Here is a 17,362-nt window from a genome sequence, read left to right as displayed (position 1 = left end):
AGCACTGGGGAAGGTGTCGAGATGCCCAACGTACCCATCTCCAGGAGGTATCCAGGCACCCAAGGACGCCTGCTCGAATACCTCGCTGTACTCCGCTCCGTACGCCGACTGGCACTCTGGGCTTTCCCAGCCAGCAGCTTGAAAAGAGCTGCTCACACCGCCCACTTGACAAAAAAGTTCGCCCACCTTCCAATATCACCCCTCGTTTGTTCATCGAATCCCAATCTATCCGCTTCCGTTTTGCGACAAACTTTTGCTTTTCCAAAGCTGACCATCACTGCTTCACCCCCCAACCCCCGACCAACTTCTGGTTTCCGGTTGCATTTTCTTCCTGCATCCTCCCCACCGCCCATATCTCTGAACTGTTTACGTCGCATTGTAAACCTTGTTGCGTTCAACACCCCGCGTGCCCCTCCCTCCCCTGCTTGGTCGACATAAAACGATAGAGACGACAGCAACAAGGCGCTCGAATCGCATTGTAGAGAAGGAACTCTACGGACGGCCGTCACAATGAGCGTAGTGGGTATGTTCTTCAAGTCAAGCTTTCGGAGCTGCTTTTTGCGGCCCTGCTGTCGACGGTTTGTTTTCACATGCTGTGTGGTGGCTAGTTAGCAGCTTCATGCATCATGATTTTGACAATCCTCTCTTCTCTACAGGAATAACCTGAGACTGTTCTAACCGTTGTAGGTGTCGATTTCGGAACTCTCAAGACGGTGGTAGCTGTCGCCAGAAATCGCGGTGTCGATGTGGTACGTCTTTCTCTTCCGAACAAGTCCCGCACGATCAGCAACCAGCAACCGATGCTCTCTGTCTACCCTCATTTCCACCGACTCTGACCGCGGGCCCGACTAACGCATGCTTTTGTTCAGATCACCAATGAAGTTTCTAACAGAGCTACTCCGTAAGTTCTCCATTACATGCCAGCATTGAGTGTTGCAACCGGGTTGGTGCTTGAAATTCAGATTGTGTTCTTGGCTTGGGCTGTCTTGCATATCCCTACGTGTTCATATATATATCCCATCTTACTGTACGCAAAAGAAAAAAAAAAATTAAAGGGTTTCGAAAGCTGACAAAGTGCTTCACGGTTGCAGGTCCATGGTCGGTTTCGGCCCCAAATGCCGTTACCTCGGCGAAGCTGCCAAAACACAGGAGATTACGAACCTCAAGAACACAGTCAGCTGCTTGAAGCGACTTGCCGGTCGATCTTTCAACGACCCCGATGTAAAGGTCGAGCAGCAGTTCATCACCGCCCCCTTGGTCGACATTAACGGGCAAGTTGGCGCCGAGGTCAGCTACCTCGGAAACACGGAAAAGTTCACCTCGACTCAACTTATTGCCATGTTTTTGAGCAAGATCAAGCAGACTGCTGCGAATGAGCTCAAGCTGCCCGTTTCAGATATGTGCATGAGTGTTCCCGCATGGTTCTCCGATATCCAGCGCCGGGCCCTTCTCGATGCCGCCGAAATTGCTGGACTGAAGACTCTACGCCTCATCAATGACACCACCGCCGCTGCCCTGGGATGGGGCATCACCAAACTGGATCTCCCCGCTCCCGAGGAACCACCGCGCCGGGTGTGTTTTATTGACATTGGCCACACAAACTACACCTGCTCCATCGTTGAATTCAACAAGGGCGAGCTTGCGGTCAAGGCTACTGCCTGGGACCACACCTTTGGCGGTCGTGACTTTGACAAGGCTCTTGTCGATCATTTGGCCAAGGAGTTCAAGGGCAGGTACAAGGTCGACATTTACACGCACGGGCGAGCCATGGCCCGCACCATCGCCGCTGCCGAGAAGACCAAGAAGATTTTGTCTGCCAACCAGCAAGCTCCGGTCAACATTGAATCCCTGATGAATGACGTGGACGTGTCCGCCATGATCAGCCGCCAGGAATTCGAGGCCATGATTGAGCCCCTCTTGAACCGCACCCAACAGCCTTTGGAAGAGGTCCTCGCACAGGCCAAGCTTACCAAGGAGGACATTGACATCATCGAAATCGTCGGTGGCGGCTCCCGCGTCCCAGCTCTGAAGGAGCGCATCCAGGCCTTTTTTGGGAAGCCTCTTTCTTACACCATGAATGCCGATGAAGCCGTTGCTCGTGGATGCGCCTTCAGCTGCGCAATCCTGTCCCCCGTTTTCCGGGTTCGCGACTTTTCTGTTCAGGACATTATCAGTTACCCCATTGAGTTCGCCTGGGAGAAGGCCGCCGATATCCCCGATGAGGACACCAGCCTCACCGTCTTCAACAAGGGCAACGTTCTTCCTTCGACCAAGATTCTGACATTTTACCGTAAACAGCCGTTCGATCTGGAGGCTCGGTATGCCAGGCCTGAGGAACTACCTGGCAAGCAGAATCCTTGGATTGGCCGGTTCTCCGTCAAAGGCGTCAAAGCTGAGGGCAAGGACGAGTTTATGATTTGCAAGCTCAAGGCTCGCGTCAACATCCATGGTGTGCTCAACGTCGAGAATGGTTACTATGTTGAGGATCAAGAAGTTGAAGAGGAGGTCAAGGAAGACGAAAGAGAGGATGGGGAGAAGAAAGACGGCGATGTGAGTCCCCCCCCAACGGGCCTGTTCGCGGCCACTGTCCTGCGTGCCCATTCAACAGCTAAACAATGATAAACGTCAGGCTATGGATACCGATAAGAAGGAGGATGCTCCCAAGAAGACACGAAAAGTCAAGAAGCAGGTTCGAAAAGGCGATCTGCCCATCTCCAGCGGCACTTCTTCTCTCGATGCCGCCCAGAAGAATAGCCTGGGTGAAAAGGAAGCTGCCATGGTCATGGAGGACAAACTTGTCGCAGATACCGAGGAGAAGAAGAACGAGCTGGAGACGTACATTTATGATCTCCGTTCCAAGCTGGATGACCAGTATGCCGAACTTGCGACCGAGGAGGAGAAGGCGTCCATCAAGGCCAAGTTGGAAGCCGCAGAGGTGAGAATGATGCAAATCCAGGCAAAACGGACGGACCGACGAGGAGACGCTAACGTTGCCCTGACCTGTTAGGACTGGTTGTATGACGAAGGCGACGATGCCTCCAAGGGCGTTTACATTGCCAAGCTAGATGAACTGAGGGCCTTGGCCGGTCCCATCGTCCAGCGTCACTTTGAGAAGGTCGAGGGCGAGCGACGTGCCGTGCAAGAGCGCGTCGAGGCGGAGCAAGCTGCCAAAAGAGCCGCTGAGGAAGAGGCTCGCAAGGCTGCTGAAGCCGAAAAGGCGACGCAACAAGACGGCGGCGATCAGGAGATGAAGGATGCGGAAGCTCCTCAGCCCGAGGTTGAGGAGGCTTCTTAGATGGGAATTTTTTTTTTTTACCGTTTAGACGAGTTTTGGACCGCACGAATAGATGGGACAGGAGTAGATAAGGGGGGGGGGGGGGTAGGAAATCGGGCAGAGATAGTATTGAAAGGCAGCCAACAAGAGCAACGACAGTTCCTCCCCCAACCCTAGTCTATGTTGAAATGCGAGGGAAGAGTTTGGCATGAGGCTCATGAGGGCCGTTCAATAGACGACAATGTTGCATGGTTCACGGGTTCACGGCTCAAGGACTTTTCCATCTCTGTCTGTGTCTGACTGTGTCTGTCTGTCTGTCTATCTGTCTGTCTGTCTGTCCCCTTTTCCTTCCTTCTTTTCTTTCCCAGTCCATCCACGTAGGTAGTGGACTGTCAAATCGATAAAAAAAAAAAAAAAAAGGAAGGAAAAAAAAAAAAAGAAAAAAAAAAGAAATCCGCCTCGGCCACGTTCTATGCGCACAGACGCCAACCACCAAGCACCTGCCTGCAAGGACCAAAACGACCAAAACTCCAGTCTTTAGACGGGGATGGAGACAAAGCGACGCAGCCTCGAGAGGCTACGTGATCTCATCCCAACGGGCTGCACGTGCACGCTAAGACCCTAGGGCACGGGCACAACTTGGGCTGGGCTAGGGCTAGGCTGCACGTGCAGGCGGCTGGGCCCACCTTACAGCGGGGAAGGGCGGCAACGTGGAGTTTCACATTTGACGGCGTGGCTGGCCAGGGCGGTGGGGAGGGGCAGCGCGTCAAATTATTGCATACGGAGTATAATTATTAACAAGGCAAAAGGCACGGCGTAACAATGCGATCCTGGTCGCATGTCAAGCTGGATTGTTTTTTTTTGTTTTTTTTTCTTACACCTACAGTGCACTGCTTATATAGTCGGGTTGCAAAACGAAATACAGACATCTACTCGGACCGGACCGACAGTCGGGATGCTTTTCAAAGCAGACTTGTTTGGCCTTTTTTTTTTTTTTTGTTTTGTTTTGGTTCCCGCGTCATGGTGGCGCAGGGTGGCCTGCGTGCGGTGTGCTGGTTTGGTCTTGTCCGCTTGGCCTCTTTTGGCAACCTCGTTGGCCCTGGATGGATGGGGTCAAGTTGATGTCAAGTGAAGGAGAGGCGTGCACGACTTAAAACGCCAAAGGGCCGTCAAGACGGGGCTCCGTGGTGCAGGAGATGAACATGGCCACGACGGGGGACGTGACGTGCACGCGATGCGCCTCCCCCCTCTGCTGGCGCGTGGCGCGTGGCGAGTGGCGAGCGTAGAGAAAACAGAAACGCACAGTCGGTCCATGGCAAAGCCTTGCCTCGTTATGCATCCATCGTCAACAGGTTCCAGGGCGCTCGATGCAGTCCCGGGTCCGCCTGGAGGTCTGGAGGCAGGAAAGGGGGCAGGGAGGGGGGTTCCAGGAAGTTAGTTGCATTAGCCGGTACCTTGTTGCCCTCCAGCCGGCTCATCCAAGTCGGCGGCTTAGTTGATGTCGAAAAGAGGCTTCAGCTTGATAATCAGCTGCCATTCGTCGTTGGACACATCCTTGCGGTAAAACTCCTTCAAGCAGTTGATGCTGGCTCGAGAGATCAAACTGTACAGGCTGTCTGCCTCCTCAAGCTGTCTTCCGTACATGGGCTGATGGCCACCCATTTCAATCTTGATGGCCACAGAAGGTTGCCCCTTTTTGCAGACTGGGATTTGCTTGTGGTCTCGCTCGATTGAGGTGCTGTGGTGTAAAAGAATGTTAGCAAAAATGTACATGGACATTTGGGGGCCGCAAGGGGGGGGAGGGGGGGGGGAGAAAGAAGAAACAAAGAAACAAAGAAAGAAAGAAAGAAAGAAAGAAAGGAACAAAAAAAACTAACACTCTGCCAAGACTGATTATCTCCTTGACGTTTGTCACGGGATTGGTCTTGACTGCCGCCATTGGTGTGTTGATCTTGAGCTGGCCCTCGACAACATCAACGCCAATGACAATAGGGCTCGTCTTGTTAAACACGGCAACGGGCTTCAGCACGCAGGGGAAAACTGCCAGCATCTTGGACTCTTCCTTCTTCCTTTCCAGCATCTCGTCCATGTGCTTTGTAAAGTCATCAAACAGGTGGTAGATGATGTCGGCCGTGAATATCTTGATGCCTTGCTCTTCCGCATACGCTTGCGCCTCCTTGTCGACCTTGACGTCGAAGCAGAGCATCACCGCGTAGTCGGGAGCCTTTTCCAGCATGATGCCGCATTGCATCACGTCTCGCTTGTAGACGGGCCCGATCCCGACATTGGCCACGGGGATCTTGCAGTCCTTGAGGAAATCCAGCAGCGCCTCCAGAGACCCGAGGGTAGATGCTTGCACGCTGACGCCTCTGCCAGTCTTCTCGACCCGGCTGAGCAAGCTGGCCAAATCGGCCACGATTTCGTCCTCGATGTCTTCCTCGTCGTCGTCGGGGCCAACCACCATGAGCCTGGAGCCGGCAATGGCACCCTCGAGCCCCGGAGCGCTGATCTTGACACCAAGCGCAGCCTTGACCTCCTTGTTGTGCACGTACTGCGACTTCAGGCGAAGTTCTCGCAGCGGAGCCGGTGTGAGTAGCGCCCTGATGTTCGTCTTGATAGCCCCTTCCGTGCCGCACAGCACAATGCGGTCGCCTTCTCTGAGGATGCCGTTGGACAGGATGACGTCTATCGTCATTCCGAAGCCTTCGATGGCCTTGACTTCGAGCACCGTTGCCTGAACCTCGGACAGGTACATCAACGAACCAACCATGCGCTCCTGGGTAAGCTGCACGATCAACTTCAACATGTCCGGTATACCCTCACCGGTGTGGGCCGAGGTGGGAACGAGGGAGACAAACTTGGACATGGACTTGTTCTCGTAAAAGAGCTCCGAGTTGAAACCTTGCTCCGCAAAAGCCAGCTTGGTCTCCTCCAATCGCTTCTTGAACTCGTTGTGCACGGCCTTGTTCTGCAGGTCCAAGCTCTCTCGGAAGCCGTTGTTGTCCACCTTCTTCCATCCGTACAATCTGTCAATCTTGTTCAGGGCCACGATAAAGGGAGTCTTGCGATCCCTGAGAAGACGCATCGATTCCAACGTCTGCTGCTCCAAGCCGTGCATAATGTCCACGACAAGAATGGCAATGTTGCAGAGGGATGAGCCACGGGAACGCAGGTTGGAGAAAGACTCGTGCCCAGGCGTGTCAATGACCAGGAGACCAGGCACCTTGAACTCAAACTCGTTGTCCGGGTTGACCACGGCAGTCTTTTGCTTGATCGCATCGACAGGGAAATACGTGGCACCAATTTGCTGCGTAATACCACCGGCTTCTCCTTCCTGAACGTTGGTCTGCCGGATCTTGTCGAGCAACTTGGTTTTGCCAGTGTCGACGTGGCCGAGAATGCAGCAGATCGGAGATCTCAGGTTATCCTTTGAGCGGGCAGCCAGGGCGGCTTGATGAGCCTTCTCCCTCCTGTCAGCTGCTTCTTTCTTGCGTTGCATCTCCGCTTGTCGCGCAGCCGATAGTTCCTCGTCCTCGGATTCGGATTCTGATTCTGATTCTGATTCTGATCCATCCTCGTCGCTTCCCTCTTCTGCTTTCCCATTTCTGCCACGGCTGAGAGCTGCGGATTTCTTCTCTGCTTCTTCATCTGAATCAGCATCCCAGCTGTCTTTAACGTCGTCATCTGATGCGGCTGCCGCTTCCCAGTCATCCTCAACGTCGCTTTCCGCGGCAGCTTTCTCAGCGGCAGCCTTGGCATCTGCCTCGGCCCTTTCTCGGGCAGCTCTATCCTCTGCTTCCTTCAACGTCTTCTCGGCTTGAAGGCGAGCCCTCTCAGCAGCCTCTGCTAGAGCAGCATCTTCGTCGAGCTTTAACAAACATAAGCAAAGTGATGCCAAAAGTTTTCGCAGTGGTGGAGAGGACTTGCCTTGTCGTTTCTACCCTTCTTTTTCCTGCCGTCGTAGACAATCTTCTTCTTGGGTTCGTCTGTCGATTCCTGAGGGCCAACCTTTATTCCAGCGGCCAACATTTGCTGTAGCTTTCTCTCATTACGTGCCTTTTCCTCTTTCTGGGCTTTGGTCAGAAACTTTCCCTCCTTCTTGAGCTGCTCAATTTTTTCCTTCTCCTTTTGTTTCTTCAGAGCCTTGGCTTCTTCTCTTCGCTGGATTTCCTCTTCTGCAAGTCGTTCTTCTGCTTCCGCTCTGGCTTTTGCTTCCGCTAAGCGGCGCTCTTCTTCTTCGCGCCGCCTGCGCAAGTCCTCCTGCTGTTTCTGGATCATGGCGAGATGGGCCGGTAATTTCTTCTTTTTGCCCCCCGTCTCAGCAACAGGAGATGGAGTGTCCGCAGCAGGTGCAGGAGCAGCATCCTTAGCAGGCAATGCCGTGGTCGGTTCGGTAGATTTCGCAGGCGCAGTCTTCTTCTTGGCAGCCTAAGATTTTGAAAACGCATCTCGAGTTAGGCATGATGCTTTCTGAGAGAGCGGACAGCAAAGAAACAAACTCAACGGGAGCTGCCAGAAATCAACGGAAAGCAGTGCGGCTTTTCAAAAGACGAACCTGTTCCTTCTTACGCTGCTTCTCTCGCTCTTTTCTCAACTTTTCCTTTTCAGCCTTGGTGAGGATCCGACCAGATTCAGTGCCGTCTTCGCCTTCAAGGTCTTCCTTCTTGCCCGCAGGCTTTCCCTTGCCGCCTTTACCCTTTTTATCGGGTAAAGCGAATGCATCATCCGATGCGGCCTCTTGCGGTGCCTGGTTCGACAAAGCTTCGGCTGCTGGGTCGGCTGGAGCAGGATCCTCATCTTGGACAACGTCGTCATCGGCCAACCCCTTCTTTTTCCGTTTCTCCTTATTCTTTCGCAGCATGGCCATCAGGCCGCCTCCCCCCGTAGAGTCGTCATCGCCGCCGGCGTCAGGAGCGGCCTCGTTTGTTTCCGCCGTGGCGGGGTTGGCGGGGCCGATGGTCTCGCCCAAGTCTGCTTCCCAGTCGTCTTGGGCCTTCTTGTTGCCCTTTTTCTTTGGTGGCATGGTGACGGTTGTGTGTGGTTTGGCTGGTGTCTACAGACGGCAATGTCCAGAGATTGGAGTCGAGAGAAAAGCGAGAGAGAAGGGAATGAGGGTTAAGAAGAGTAAATGACGGGTGTGGACAAATCGGGGGCAGAATTGATGACCGAGACCGTTTGAACACACAAAAAAAAAAAAAAAAATCTGACGTCCCTCTCTGCCTGGAACTGTCGTGACGGCCAGACTTGCGACTTTGGCGTTGCAGAGCAGAGGCACTGAAGGAGGTTCTCGATCGGTGGGTTTGGGAAAGTTGCTTTTTGACTTGCTGGATGCAGTTTGTCTCCAGTTTCTCCATTGGCTGGCAGGGCAGGGTCGGTTGATACATGTATGTACCCAAGATATTTAATCTTCCCAACCTTTTAAAAGACCCTAGCCATCCAGCAAAAGCCTACCAGGAGGTACCTACCTTACCTATGGTAGCCTACCATACCTCCTAACCTAACATTGAAGGTACCTGCAGTTGCGCTTCTAATAAGTACCCGGTAGGTACCTAGGTACCTCACCTAATCTACCTCTTTCGTGTTGACTAAGGTTGCTAAAGCCCCGCACTTGATCAAGCGCGAGAATGCTTCAAACAGTAGGCTGGCTGGTAGCTGGATAAGGTAGGTAGGTAGCCAAGGTACTGTGCCCTGTTCAGGCTGACTGTCTCAACTGTGTCTCCGACTTGGAGCTCACTTGCAGTTTTCCTCGTCTTCGTCCCAACCAGTTAGTTGCCAGGCATTTGCATCCGCTGTCTGCTTCACTTGATCTTGAACAGATGTTATTTGTTCGCTGGCGTTTTAGTGCGGGGCAATCTCATGACGACTTGCGCAGGACTTCAGTGGAGGGGTAATCCGTGATACATAACCAATAAAGTCCCCCATAATGGAAGTTATGCGCAGACCATGACAATAACTGTTGCACTACGTCCGTATACTGCGATAAATTCCATATAATAGTGCTGATACGAGGTACAGTATAGACTTTTAGAGTTCTCCGTTCAGAGTACTCCGTCACGCCGTGCGGACTCCGGCAGTATCCTTCTTCAGAACAAATTTTGACTTTTATACTATACTATTTCCCCTAGGCTCGCGCATTGGTTGTTCAAGGGCAATTGTGCTCTTTGAAAGCGTTGAGTATTCATTGACCTTTGCTCATATCAACAAACCACCTTGCCGTCGTCAAACTTTGACTTGCCTGGTTCAACCACATGTGGTCCACCTGTCCGTCCACCCAGGAGTCTAATGACCGCATACCGCGCAGAAAATACATCAGTTCCATTACAGAAACAACCAACGTATAACTCCCCCCCTCCTACCAAACTGGAGCCAAGACATAGGTCAAAATTTCGTATCCCAATTTGAAATATGCCGCCTGCCGCTTGTCGTCCGAGTGGCCAATGCTATCCCTGAACTCATCCGTCCATCGTCCTCCTTCTAGTCCATCAAGGTATTCGCAGAACAGATCGAGCCCATCGGCTTTCCCAACCATCTTTTCAAGCATTCGAGGCTTCAAGCAGTCGCTCAGTATGTCGCCGTTGATGTGCATCAGCTTAGGGTGCAGTCGCGGTTCCAGCTCAACTCCGTCGTCTGAATTCATCGTCTCGGAATCCGAGTTTCCCCGCATGTGATTCAAAGTAGCATTCCGTTGCGCCAGACTCTGCACCAAGCTCAACAGACGCCATAGCGGTATATCCAGTAGCGTGAAATGTCGCAAAGATCCGTCAAGGGAAAGCCCAAACATCTCTGCGCCATCTTGGCCGCTTGGTAAAAGTCCGTATCGACTTCTCGGCTCAGAGCTAGCCCAGGGAGGTGAGCTTCGTGCTGTTACAAATCGCCTAATCGAAGCAGGGAGTGCGCCTTCAAACACAGTCTCAAATTCCTTGTTTCGGTAGCCCCAGGGTACCCAGACGCCTGCAAACCCGCACCTTTGATCCGCAAGCAGCGTGATGCGCCATCCGTCACCGCTCCCGTCCTGCCGTGTTGGCCCGATATCGGCCATGTGTATTGTTGTTCTCGATACCCGGTCCGTATGGACCAGAGCCATCCCGTTACCTTCCCCCGTTCGGTGGTCGATCACTTCGAGTGAATGCATGGTAGTAAGGGCGAGTATTTTACCATTCGACACTCGAAGAGACGTCGCTGGGGAGTCTAGCTCATATTGCTTTACTTGTTTCAACTTCTTTTCCGCCAAGTCCAGGACATTCCAGTGGATCGTCTTGTCCACACAAAAGATGATACCGTCATCGTCCCCGACGACGGAGTAAACGGGCTTTCCAAACATCTGCTTGTTTCGAGTCCAGTACTGCAACGATTCGCCGGTGGAATTTCTCAGACTAGGTTCAATCTTCTTGACAGATACTATCAAGAGTCTGCCCTCCTTGGTACCTACGAGAAGAAAGGCAAACGTCTTGCCATCCTTCAAGTACAACCATTCGTTCAGACCATAGATTCTATCGCCTGCATGGCCAAGGCCAGATATAACCTCCAGTGGGTTTTGATCCTTGTCTGACGCGGAAGCGATTTGTGCTCCTGTTTCAGGATCCACGAATAACAGCGTAGGTCTGTCATCTTGCAGCAACGCAACTATCAAACAGTTCCAGGCCTGCGAATAAATGATGCGCGTTGGGGTGCCGTTCAACGGAAGACACCGGGGCACAAGCGAGTAGTGTGGCCAAATGTCTGCAAGCAATACCCTTGTTCCTACTAGAAGCATGAGTGATAGATGGCTTGGATCTGCAGATAGTTTGTTACCGAGGCTGAAGGCGGAATGCACTGGAGGCGACGGAATTGATGCATCATTAGAGTCTGTTAACCATACGAAACTTTTGGTCGCAAATCTAAAATCTGTTTCCGAGTATCGTGACATCATGACAAGATTACTGTCACAGCATGCCAAAGCCGCGGCGCCGTCAGCAAATGGGCCGTGGGTTGGATAAACATCGACAGGAGCCACGCCCATCACCTCGCGGCTCCAGGCGACGGACGTTGACTTCCCAAACGATATTCTCAACGTGAGTAGATGTCCACATCGTGTGCCGGCAGAGAAATCAGCGCTGCTGGCACCTTCGTGGATCATGCAAATGCTCGTGAGTGGCTCAAAATGGTGGGTATAGCTTAGCATTTCACTTCCTTGTGATGGTGATGGATCTGCAAAGAAAACAAGTGATTCTGATTAGTCTGTCGCCTGGAGCACATGTGCCACAGATGCTGCTTACCTGTTCTCTGAAGAGCTTTGGTGACTACAACTTTGCCATTCAATGAATATATAGATATCCATGACACGCCATCAGCAGCGGAACCAACGGCCACAAACTCGTCACCAATGGCACTGAAGAATAGCACACAAGTGACTTCCCCAACAACGTCCCACGAGCTTATGAGCGTAGCATTCATGTTCTTTATCCGCACCGTGTGCAACTGAAACTTGACAGAGTCATGAGTGGATAAGGCTATAACATGATCCCCACAGAAGGCATGTTCTGCGTTGACACCTCTGACTCCGAGGATCGATTCGAGAGGCTGATGTGAAACCTCCGAGCTCGATATCAGGGATATTGACGATTCAGTGACTTGAATTATGGTCCCGGATTGAGTTTGGCCAGCATGCAGCGTTCGGAAGGCCAGGTCGAAGCCAGTGTTGTCGGGCTCCACTGAGTGAACCTGGCTGAAATCTGCTGAAAATTGAAGCACGATCGAAGAGTCAGGCAAAGACAGTAAGCCATAAAGGCTTTTGCTTCCACCAGTCTCCAAGTAAAATCCCCAAGAGTTTCTTATTGGTTCCCCATACTCAATATCCAAGCCGATCCTTCCTTGAATACCCCATCTCCATTGGGTTAAATTGCCTTTGAGACCACGACCTGAGGCGCTAAACAAACTATCGGGTCTCGAAAGGAAAGAATCATCTTCAGACCATCGTGAGTCCCTCGCGTCTTTGGGCTCTAATGTTGAATGCTGCGTAGATATCGCCACATCCATAACGGGCGACCAGTTGGGCAATACGCTCACTTGCTCGAGGTCGGTACGTGGTGCTAACTGAAGAGGAGGCCAAGTCAGCTTTGAAACAAGGAGAGAAAGAAAAAAAAAAGGAGAGAGAGAGAGAGAGAGAGTGGTGGACAAGTTTTGCTGGTTCCTACCTTCCAGATACCCCCTGACCCTGAATCACCACCAATAATCAGCATATCAGTGAAGACATCATACGCAGTTGTAAAAGCCGTATCGATGTTTGTGTGAAGGCAGCCAACATTGGTGACGGACGGCACCAGCTCTGGCGCGTCAATCTCAATGTGGATGATTGCTCCGTCTTCGCGTGCCAGGAAGATTATGTCGGTCTTTTCAAAATACTTCTTGCGGCGGAATGGTCTAGACCATGCTGTCCACAATGGCTTCTCAATGCCATGGTGCAAAGGTGTTCTTCCTGGAGTATCCGTCTTGAGAGCTTCAAAGACTGGGGAACCAGAGAGGCAGTTCTTGACGACTCCGATATCTGGCTGTGAGACGACAAAAAATGCCGTATTGAACCGTAGTGGGATAAGCAGGGATGGCATCCGGTGCTCTGTGGGCAAGCGATTCCCGGCTTTCTCTTCTGCAAAAACATCTTTCAGGCTGTCACCTACTTCCCATTCGTAAGTGACCATGCGAGAAACAGGCTCCGCGGAGCTTCGTTCCTTTCTCGTTATGATCAAGAGAAGAATGATGTGGTAGTCGTCTTCTGGCCGAGGATACAGGAATTCCAACTTTTGTACGACGCCTTGTACTGCCCGAATCCTGAAAGATGTTACAGGGTCAAAGAGTCCTCGTGAGCGATATTGTTCGTTGATGGTTTTCATGGAGTGAAATTCATAGACCACCAGAAGACCTTCTGGCGACGCCGCAGCCATGTATCTTGATGATGGATCTACAGACAGGTGAAAACCCAGACAGGAGAAATTTTTTGGACTTCGATGTCTGTTGAGCACGAAGTCATAAGATGAGTCCTGTCCTGAACGCAAGAATATGTAAACGATGTCTCCGCTTTCTAGCATCAGCACCAGCAGCTGCGGCGGTAGGGTTCGAGATCGGGGTGAACAGTCAGCGTCAAGGACATCCGGCATCAGCGTATCTTGGTCTTCAGATTTGGAAACATTAGCTTGGTCATCGTCCGCTAAACCATGCTGAAAGGAATCTCCGAGTACGACCGCTCCTCTAATACGGGAACCAAAATCGCTTTTCCGTGCAACTTCATGCACTTGGCCATCGCCCCGAAGCTCACTTATTTGAACAAAGTGGTCCTGTCATCATAGTTAGGATATTCACGGCCGCTATGAGACATTGTATTCGAACGAATGGTGAGGGTTGATTGAAAGATGCAAATGGCTTGGAAAGGCAAAACTGTGACAGAAAAAAGGACTCTCAAGGCTCTTGTATGCTTCATTGGGATAGAGTGACTAGACTGAAGTAATACGCTCAGGATTCAAGACTAATTGGGGCAGAATCCGCAAAAGAGGTCAAGAGTGCAGCATAACAGGATGGGAAAAGAGGAAGACGAAGGCAGATGATAGCAGATTCCGAGGACGTACTCCAATAAAGGCGATATCGTTGTAATCTTCTGATCTTAAGCGGACAGGAAGAATCCAATGAACAATGGGACTTTCAACTATGGTTCGAGACAAGATGCCACAGACTGGAGGATTGACGAAATGAGCCAGTGTCGCCGGTTTTTGAGTCGCAGATGCTTTGATGGCTGCCTGAAGGTTGACCGTCTCAGTCACCCACTCGCCGTCCCTGAAAATACTTGTCTGGAAGGCCATTCTGCCTTGGTCATGGCGTCTCACGTCGGTGATTGTCGCACAGGTTGGATGAGGAAAAGAGTTTGGCGGATGAAGTTTCCCGCCTTGTCAGAAGCAGAGTCTTGGGCTATGAGGGATATCGCAAGTTGCACGGAAGAAGTAAGAAGCCAAAGTCTTTGTGAGCCAAGACTGCATCTCATGGCCAGGAAAAAGATTTATGTTTGTGGCTTGCGTGATCTCTAAGTTATGTGTAAGCTTTTGTTGTTTGCAAAGTAGCATCAGCGGCAAGTCAAGGTCCTCTTGCGTTGTACAGATGCAGAGGCCCGGACATGTAATTCAATCTGCAGCGCCGCGCCGCGCCGTTCCATGGAGCTTTGGCCGCCCAGCTTGAAAATGAAATCTGCAGCCTCACGGGGAAAGGATAATGAATGGGCTTGGGTCCTCAGTTGAGCGCCCCCAGTGCGAGATATTTTTTTTTTGTGATTTGACAGAGCCCTGAAGACGAGGCGGCCTTACAGCCGACTTAGGCGGAGTGGTCAAAAAGCAGAGGCGGGAAAAAGAAAGCAGCTTGAGGCGAGACCATGTCAAATCGAGACAAAAGGCAGAAAAAGAGGTTGTACGATGGGATCTCGCTTGCAGAAGCTGGTGCACCTTGCACCTTTGGATCAAGTGGAGTTGACAAGTGACGGTCGGTTGCCAACACGTCGACGTTTGTATGCGGTCAATTGGTTGGTGGTGTCTGGTGCGCCGAAAGCGCCGAAAGCATTGAAGCAACATGTAATAGCTTGAGGCCTGGCCTACTAGGTTGGGCTTTACCTGGTGGGTTGTGCAGACAAGAAACCACTGACCATTTGACTTGAGCCTTCCCAGGCAGCTACTGCTGCTGCCCAGGCACCTGAAGCTACTGCACTTGCACTGCACAGTCGAGTGCACAGTCTGGTGCCACTAACCACTTCGGTGGATGGAATCGTCGCCCGCGAGAATATCACAACAGAATATCACAACCATGAGATTCGTGGCAGTATCTCTGAGATTTTCAAAGGCCAGCATAAAGCATGAAGTAAGGATTGGTAATTCTAAGCACTGAAACCTAATACATGCAGAGTCGAGTGTTCCTGCTGACTGATAGTGGTTGATTATCGATTAGGAGGTACCTAGCTGCTTTAGGAGGTAGCTATCGCAGTATACGATACCCCAATAAAGTCACCCATTGTGTGGCGTGCACACTTTTGATGCAACAGTAGGTACATGTACTCCGAGGTACGCAGCACCTACTCCTACCTGGCTGGTACCTGCCACTCCATTGGCCACCCCAAACCAGACTGCAGACTGGAAGCTCCATGCAACTCTGCCACGGGGGAGGAAGTTGACGCGCCACACAGCTTGGCACGCATCAAGCAAGTGGTGCCAGGAAATCAACGGCCTTGATTGCAATGAACAGCGGACAGCATTATCCTGGATACATCGGCCGACAATTGTCTCCAACTGCTAGGGCGATAGGCAATAGCAACATCCTCAAGTTTCTTCCATGGAGGACAGTGCGGAAATGCTGAATGCCCACAAAGCTCATGTGGAACACCACCACCAAGTCGACGGGGCCGCTCAGCAGAAAGCCGATGCAGTCCTCGATGCCTGCAGATGGAGAGATGTTTCGAAACTGACGCGTCTTGCAGAATCATCTGGAGGATTCTTGACTGATGACCTTCGCAGGTTAGCCTGTATGTTCTTGCCCAGTCATCTCCCTCTCTGTGTGTGCGTCCACCCCCCCCCTTTTCTCTCTCTCTCTCTCTCTCTCTCTCTCTCTTTCTTCTCTTCTCTTCTCTTCTGCTCGCCGGATCATCCGCATCGCAGCCGGGTGTTTCCATCCACAAAAACGGCGCTGGCTGATATTGATATTGATATGCGTTTTCATTGTAGGGCCAATTTTGCTTGGACTTTCTCTGGACTCATCAAGTGCTGAGGATGCTGTCGGGGAGCAAGACTATTCCGAGGCTTCCGTTGCCTGGACGAAGCTGGCTCCTCATCGTGATGAGGACCAGGTACAACTCGACGTTAACAGATCGTTCATCTACTATCCCAATGGTACGAACCGCCCCCCTTTTAATTCCCCGCGTCTCAAGTAGGGCAAGGCAGGGAGCCTAGGGAATTCCCAGATTTATGGCATGCTGCTGCTACTTACGACTAAGACGCTTGTTACTTGCAGACAAAACCGACGCACAGTTGGATAAATGTAAATCCGAGCTTTCCTGCCTCATTGTGGAGGTGCTTCGTCGCCACCCGTTTCTTTGCTACTTCCAAGGCTATCATGACATTTGCCAAGTGTTCCTGCTAGTCCTGCAGCCAGCTTACCGAGTCCCCGCTGTTGCGAGGTTATCAATCCTCCGCATCCGAGATTTCATGCTCCCGAGCCTGGGACCAACAACTGCGCAGCTGAAGCTGCTGCCAGATCTTCTGGCCAGGGCCAATCCTAGATTACGGAAACACATTGCTACAATAGAACCCTTCTATGCGTTGGCGGGCACACTAACCATGTATGCCCACAACATAGAGGCATATCGTGACATTGCTCGGCTTTTCGATGTTTTCCTAGCCAGGGAACCCGTCTTCACCATCTACGTTTTTGCGCAGATTATGATAAATCGACAGGACGAGATCCTCGAGATTGATGAGACTGACATGCTGCAAGCGGTACTTGCCAGAGTGCCGCCGAATATGGATCTTGACGCTCTGATATGCAACGCGGTTGGCCTCTTCGACAAGTATCCACCGGAGTCCCTGCCCGCCTGGCGCCGAATATCCAGCCGCAGCTCACTGAAGACGGCCCGAGATATCGCTGCCTGCACCGACCAAACCCTGGAAGAGGGCCAGGGCTTCTTCGAGGAACAAGTCCAGGAGGTTCGCTGGCTTGAAATACGAAGCAGGATATTCGCAACCATCTGGAGATATCGTCGTCCGATCAAGGCCTTTGGCCTAGCGGCTGCGGTGGCCACCGTGGCTCTCTACCTGCGGCGAAGTCCGTCCATCATTCATTACATCATGTCAGTGTTTAACAAAGGGGGCAAAAACCCATCGTATTGATCATTAGAGAGAAAAAAAAAAAGTGGGCAACCAATAAAAGGCGGATATAGTACAAGGCGTAAAACGGGAAAGGCATGGCATCCTTTCCCCTTTGTTTTAATGGTTTTGGGTTTCAGACTCACCCGGTTCCTTTCCGAGAGGTCTATGCTAGTCTGCTGGCTTCATTCCGAAATTATCGCGTTGCCTATTCGAATGGGAACAGTAT

The 17,362-nt window shown here is 51.7% G+C and overlaps 5 protein-coding genes across 5 annotated transcripts; 3 read left to right on the top strand and 2 right to left on the bottom strand.

Moving 5' to 3' along the window:
* Window positions 1-510: 510 nt before the first annotated feature.
* UV8b_00953 (uncharacterized protein) lies at window positions 511-3,295 on the top strand (the record flags this gene model as incomplete). The annotated part of the gene is made up of 6 exons (XM_043138451.1): window positions 511-523; window positions 688-749; window positions 870-901; window positions 1,092-2,550; window positions 2,630-2,935; window positions 3,008-3,295. The coding sequence occupies 6 exons, from the start codon at window positions 511-513 to the stop codon at window positions 3,293-3,295; spliced, it is 2,160 nt and encodes a 719-aa protein (XP_042994385.1).
* Window positions 3,296-4,294: 999 nt separating this feature from the next.
* Window positions 4,295-4,712, top strand: UV8b_00952 (uncharacterized protein; the record flags this gene model as incomplete). The annotated part of the gene is made up of 2 exons (XM_043138450.1): window positions 4,295-4,386; window positions 4,439-4,712. 2 exons carry the CDS (start codon window positions 4,295-4,297, stop codon window positions 4,710-4,712), a joined length of 366 nt encoding a protein of 121 aa, XP_042994384.1.
* A 53-nt stretch (window positions 4,713-4,765) lies between these two features.
* UV8b_00951 (uncharacterized protein) lies at window positions 4,766-8,297 on the bottom strand (the record flags this gene model as incomplete). Its single annotated transcript, XM_043138449.1, has 4 exons — window positions 4,766-5,012; window positions 5,152-7,142; window positions 7,202-7,702; window positions 7,830-8,297. The coding sequence occupies 4 exons, from the start codon at window positions 8,295-8,297 to the stop codon at window positions 4,766-4,768; spliced, it is 3,207 nt and encodes a 1,068-aa protein (XP_042994383.1).
* Window positions 8,298-9,626: 1,329 nt separating this feature from the next.
* UV8b_00950 (uncharacterized protein) lies at window positions 9,627-14,100 on the bottom strand (the record flags this gene model as incomplete). The annotated part of the gene is made up of 4 exons (XM_043138448.1): window positions 9,627-11,461; window positions 11,530-12,346; window positions 12,448-13,581; window positions 13,870-14,100. The coding sequence occupies 4 exons, from the start codon at window positions 14,098-14,100 to the stop codon at window positions 9,627-9,629; spliced, it is 4,017 nt and encodes a 1,338-aa protein (XP_042994382.1).
* Window positions 14,101-15,607: 1,507 nt separating this feature from the next.
* On the top strand, window positions 15,608-17,157 carry UV8b_00949 (uncharacterized protein; the record flags this gene model as incomplete). Its single annotated transcript, XM_043138447.1, has 3 exons — window positions 15,608-15,797; window positions 15,997-16,161; window positions 16,283-17,157. 3 exons carry the CDS (start codon window positions 15,608-15,610, stop codon window positions 17,155-17,157), a joined length of 1,230 nt encoding a protein of 409 aa, XP_042994381.1.
* Window positions 17,158-17,362: the final 205 nt, after the last annotated feature.

The sequence above is a fragment of the Ustilaginoidea virens genome, chromosome 1 (assembly GCF_000687475.1).
Source record: "Ustilaginoidea virens chromosome 1, complete sequence".
Taxonomy (NCBI): Eukaryota; Fungi; Ascomycota; class Sordariomycetes; order Hypocreales; family Clavicipitaceae; genus Ustilaginoidea; species Ustilaginoidea virens.
The sequence above is the reverse complement of the archived record's forward strand: the minus strand, read 5'-3'. Positions and strand labels throughout refer to the sequence as shown.